Genomic DNA, 6,000 nt, shown 5'->3' with positions numbered 1-6,000 from the left:
CTTGTCGCTTCTCTATTTTGTAGAAACTCCTGCTATTAACCTGACTTTTAATTAATCAATTGGTGTTAGAAATAGCTCATATGAAAAGCTAAAGCCCTCCCAAATGATGTTTAATGCACTGAAATATATTAGTTTCACTGAAAAAAGATTTATCATTTAATCAAGACAGGTCAAATTTTGGCAAATGTTTTGTCGCCTATACAGATATTTAACAACTTTACTGCAAATCCAAAAATATGTCAGCAAATTAAGTAGTGGTGCTGTGAGATCCAAATTTAATATCTTGTATGACTTCCACGAGCTTGAAGGACAGCATTAATGCAGTTTGGCAAGGATTCATACAATTTATTGATGAAGTCATCAGGAATAGCAAAGAAAACAATCTTGCGTGCCTTTCAGAGTTCATCAATATTCTTTGGTTTTGTCTTCCATGCTTCCTCTTTCATCCTACACCACATATGCTCAATGATGTTCATGTCTGGAGACTGGGCTGGCCAATCCTGGAGCATCTTGATCTTCTTCGCCTTAAGGAACTTTGATGTGGAGATGGAAGTATGCGATGGAGCACCATCCTGCTGCAGAATTTGGCCTTTTTTATGGTTGGGAATATAAGAGGTAGCTAAGATTTCTTGGTATTTTAGACTATTGATGTTGCCTTCCACCCTGCAGATCCCTCGCACACCCCCATACTGGATGTAACCCCAGACCATGATTTTGCCTCCACCAAACTTCACTGTTTTCTGGGTAAATCTCAGCTCCATGCGGGTTCCAGTAGGTCTCCTGCAATATTTGCGGCGACTGTGGTGTAATTCAACAGAAGATTCATCTGAAAAATCCACCTTCTGCCACTTTTCCAGCGTCCATTCTTTTAGCAGGCTGTGGCCCTTGGCAAATGCCACACTATTTTTCAATTGTCTTTTGTTTAGTGCTGGCTTATGGGCACTGGTTTCCCATTTCGAGACAGAATCCGACAAACTGTTCTGGTTGACACAGGGACTTCAGGTGACCAGGTCTCGTGGAGCTCTGCTGCATTGGAAAATGGGCTGGCCTTGGATTTTTGAGCCAACAAACGGTCCTCTCGAGTAGTTGTCTTGCGGGGTCAGCCTGGCCTTGTTCAAAACGTCTCCAGTCTCTTCAAATCTTTTTTTTATACTCTGAACTTGACGCTGAGACACATTGAAGGTGTCTGCCACATCAGCAGTGGATCTGGTCTTCAGCCTCTTGATAATCAACACTTTAGTTACCGGGTGAATCTTAGGCATGTTTGCAGAGGTCTAGTTGCTGTTGATGTGAAGGTCTAGTGTACTGGGGTTCTTTTTATATACACCTGAGACCTAATTGATCCATTATTAGTCACAGATGAAGCTCCTATGACAAGGCGACAACACTTAGGTCTTGGCAAAAATTGACTCAATGGGCTTTACCAAGCTGTGAATATTAGAATACTTTTTGTCAGTTTCGTTTTGCACTGAAACATGATTACAAAAGCTGTTGGGATTAAAATGACCCATTTCTTGTAACAAAATCTTGATTAGAAATAGATTTTAGCGGCACTTCAGGTCAATTTGTACACAAGCGACAAGACTTTTGTCAGGGACTGTATATTCTATTTAAAGGGTTGCCCTACACTTATCATTACTGAGCCATTCATTTAGGGTTTTTGTTTTTATCAATGTTGCCATGATGTATCAGATGTTTTCTGAAATTGTAGCAAGGTCTTAACAGGCTCTTTAGACAGCAGCTTCAATTTTATGATGCTTGGATATTATGGACAGGGTAAGGCTCTCTGCACACGGGTGAGGCCTGTCTTGCAAAAATTCCGCACAAATATCCATGTGTATTTCTGTGCATTTCCGCTCCAAAAACTGCAAGTGTTACTTGTGGCACAAAAGAGCCGCACATTGACATGACAATCCGCGCACACTGCACATGAGATTTCTCTAATCTCATACACTTTGCTGGTACTGTATTTCTCTGCAATTTTTCCACATGAGAATCTGCACAGAAAAACAGCGTGTGATCCATATCATGTGCAGGTAGACTAAATGGATTTTAAATTGGATCTTTTTGCAGTTTTTAACCAATCAAGGTCCCATCCTTTATGCACAAGTACACTTTGCTACACTTCCAGTAGATTTTATATGATATATTGTAGGGGGAGTTGACTGTAGTGAAGTGGATTGCGTCCAGTTTGTGTAGTTAAGGTTTATTTAACCCTTTGTAAAATTGTTCTTTGTGGTCCCTGAGCCAGGTTCTCATGGATGCACTGTGCTCTGGACTCGCAGCGCAGCTCCTGTCTTGAACTTCCAGCACTACTGGGGTTGCATAGCATTATATTGATTTATGATGCTATGTAACCCTTACAGTTCTGGAATGTGTTGGATAACACTGACATAATGTTTTAGCATGCAGTTTTGGAAACCAAAATCAGTGGATAATAGGAGAGAAAATATAAAGGACTGATACGACTTCTCTTTTTAGAATTGGGTTCCAAAACTGCATGCACAGTCCTCAGTTTGGCTGTACCCTAAGGCCCCTTGCACATGAGAGACTTTTCCACGTGAATGCAATGCGTGACGTGAACGCATAGCACCTGCACTGAATCCTGACCCATTCATTTCAAGGGGTCTGTGTACATGAGCGTTTTTTTTAAGCATCAGTTCTGCGTGAAAAATGAAGTATTTTCTATATTCTGCGTTTTTCACGCAGCCCTGGGCTTCAGTAAAAAAATGCATTGCATCCAGACTTGCAAGTCCGGATGCAATGCGTTTTTTACTGATGGTTGCGAAGAGATGTTTGTAAACATTCCGTTTTTTATCAAGCGCGTGAAAAACGCATCAAAATGCATTGCACCCGCGCGGAAAAAACTGAGCACAATTGCAGACAAAACGGACTGAACTTGCTTGCAAAATGGTGCGAGTTTCACTAAACGCATCTGGAGCCAATTCGTATAGTTCGTGTGAAAGAGGCCTAAGGGGTCACGCACACGGTTGTTGTTACAGTCATCATTCCTCTCAATGGGACAAAAAAATAGAATATGTCCTATACTTGTCTGTTTTGCGGACAAGGATAGGACATTTCTGTAGGAGAAAAAAAAAAAAGGCAGCATGCACTCTGCCGCGATTTGCGGACGGCAATACACTTATGACCGTGTACATGAGCCCTCAAGGTGTAGCAGTGGCCCATGGCTTGCTTTACTCTTCCAAAGGGCCTCTGAAGGGTCTATAACAACCAGACTCCAACCATTACCAAGCTGGAGTCTGGTTGTTATAGACCGTTCCTCCACTTTTCTTAGCATCAGTTTAGATAAATTTCCATCTTGGCAAAACTTGTAATCCAATAAATGATCAGTTAGTTTAAATTATAGGACAACTGGCATGGAAGGACGAGTAAATTCAGACAATGTAGAGAATAGACATGCAAGGTTATGGAACAGGAACTTGAACATATTTAAACTTGCTCTTAGCCAGCGTTTTAGTTCTTGCTGAGAGATAATAACTGTAGTACATATTAGTTATTCCTCTTACTACAGTCCAGGGGAGAACTAAATTGGTGGCAGCTTCAGATGTTGCAGTTTGAGGTGAGGCCACAGAATTGTTGATACAACTGTCCAGATGTTCTCTCCAGACCATATGGAGAAGATCAAGGTGTAGAGAAGAATCACCAGGAAAAGTCTCCGAGTGGAAAAGTAAGATCTCATCTTTGGAATAAAGGGAGCCAAGGAGCAGCCTTCCTCTGAAAATAACCTAAATATAATGAATGGTATCAGGGAATAAGTGACGTGAAAAGAATTCCAATATGATAACTAGCAAATGCCATAGGGAACCACATCACTCATCATAGGATTTATAATAAATGTAATGCAAAGTATACGTCACTAAGGTTGGGTTCACATCACATTTTATGTCTCCATTTGAAGTATATGTTAGTTAAAAAAGGATACAAAAACGCAGCACACTATGCTCTTGTATCCTGCACAGTCTGGTAAAATAAGTCCTTGCACAGTGATACTGTCCAATCTGTATTTCTTCGAACAGACATATTAAGGCCCCTTTCACGCGAGCGAGTTTTCCCGCGTGGGTGCAATGTGTGATATGAACGCATAGCGCCCGCACTGAATCTTGACCCATTCATTTCAATGAGTCTGTGTGCATGAGTGTTGTTTTTCACGCATCAGTTCTGCGTTGCGTGAAAATCGCAGCATGTTCTATATTCTGTGTTTTTTACGCAGAAGTGAATGGGGCTGCGTGAAAAACGCATTGCATCCGCAAGCAAGTGCGGATGCAATGCGTTTTTGACTGATTGTTGCTAAGAGATTTTGTTTGTAAACCTTCAGGTTTTTTTATCACGCGCGTGAAAAACACATTGAACCCGCCTGGAAAAAACAGAACAACTGATTGCAATTGCAGACAAAAGTGACTGAACTTGCTTGCAAAATGGTGCGAGTTTTACTGAACGCATTCGGACCTAATCCGTCACGCTCATCTGAAAGAGGCCTTAAGAGAGGTTCTCTAAAAATCTGGCAGATAGCAGGGGATATAAGAGAACAAGAAAAAACTCATAGGGCCCTTTTACACATGCAGATGATCAATTTTTGGGAACAAACGCTCATTGTCAGGAATTGGCCCATGATCTACTCGTTTATGGGGGCAGTAATTTCCCCAATAGTCAGCAGCACTAGCCACTGTGTAAACCGGTGATATGCTGTTGACATAGTCTTAAAGTATGGGGAATGAATGATCGTAGTAATGATTGTTCATTGTTCATGTTTAAATTTATCGTTCATTAGTATTCAATATGGTACAGAACTGGACCATGTAAAAGGATCTGCCAGTCTGGTGCTCCCACTAATCTCTGTTAAGGCGGATTTACACTACCCGACTGAGCAGACAATTAATGGGAAAGTATGTTCCTTCCCGATAACTGCCTGCTTGTTAGTGGAGGTAAACAGCAGTGTTTACATGCAGCAATCACCTCCACAGTATGGGGACAAGCATCAATTATTCTCATACAGATTCATTGTTTCTGGACGGCAGAATTCTGTTCACACAGCACAATCTGCTGACCAGAAATAATTATTTAATGTGCTGTATGAAAGATCATTTCACCCAGATAGAAATGCTCATTCAACAGGCGATTGGCAGCACACAGGCCTATTACCAGGAACGTGCATTCATAGGGATGTTCATTCCAGATAATATAATGTGCCCAACAGTTGTGCTATGTAAATCCGCCTTTACTGTCCTGCAGTGATGACATTGAGACTACCCAAATGTGACTGTTGCAGCCAATCACTCTTTGCAGTAATATGTGGGTTGCTGGAATGACACTTTGTGTGTGAATGTAACGATGATATATGTAAGTGATTACAATATTAGAGTGAAAGGGTAAGTTTATTGAGGAAAACTACAATTGAAGGGAGGCTCTACTATCCTGTTAGGCCCCTTTCATACGGGCGAGTTTTCCGCGCGGATGCAATGCGTGAGGTGAACGGATTCATTCATTCATTTCAATGGGGCTGTGCACATGAGCGGTGATTTTCACGCATCACTTGCAGCATGTTCTTTATTGTGTGTTTTTCACGCAACGCAGGCCCCATAGAAGTGAATGGGGCTGTGTGAAAATCGCAAGCAGGTGCGGATGTGGTGCGATTTTCACGCATGGTTGCTAAGGAGACGATTGGGATGGGGACCCGATCTTTATTATTTTCCCTTATAACATGGTTATAAGGGAAAATAATAGCATTATTAATACAGAATTCTAAGTAAATTAAGAATGGAAGGGTTAAAAAAAAATACTAATTTAACTCACCCCGTCCACTTGGTCGCGTAGCGGATCTCCTCTTCTTTCTTCGGGACCTGGGTAAAGGACCTTTGATGATGTCGCTGCGCTAATCACATGGTCCATCACATGATCCACCACCATGGTGATGGACCATGTGATGAGCGCAGTGACTTCATCAAAGGTCCTTTACCCAGGTACTGAAGAAAGAAGAAGAGA

General features: G+C 41.6%; 1 protein-coding gene across 1 annotated transcript in view; it reads right to left on the bottom strand.

Annotated features, from left to right (window-relative positions):
• Positions 1–3,288: 3,288 nt before the first annotated feature.
• The window catches only part of KASH5 (KASH domain containing 5), a 109,745-nt gene continuing 107,033 nt past the window's right edge, over positions 3,289–6,000 (bottom strand). Inside the window, exon 14 of the mRNA XM_040433007.1 lies at positions 3,289–3,746. Within this exon, the coding sequence (XP_040288941.1) occupies positions 3,545–3,746 (202 nt within the window). The 3' untranslated portion in view covers positions 3,289–3,544. The remainder of the gene's footprint in view (positions 3,747–6,000) is intronic.

This window comes from Bufo bufo, chromosome 1 (genome assembly GCF_905171765.1).
Source record: "Bufo bufo chromosome 1, aBufBuf1.1, whole genome shotgun sequence".
Classification (NCBI taxonomy): domain Eukaryota; kingdom Metazoa; phylum Chordata; class Amphibia; order Anura; family Bufonidae; genus Bufo; species Bufo bufo.
The sequence above is the reverse complement of the archived record's forward strand: the minus strand, read 5'-3'. Positions and strand labels throughout refer to the sequence as shown.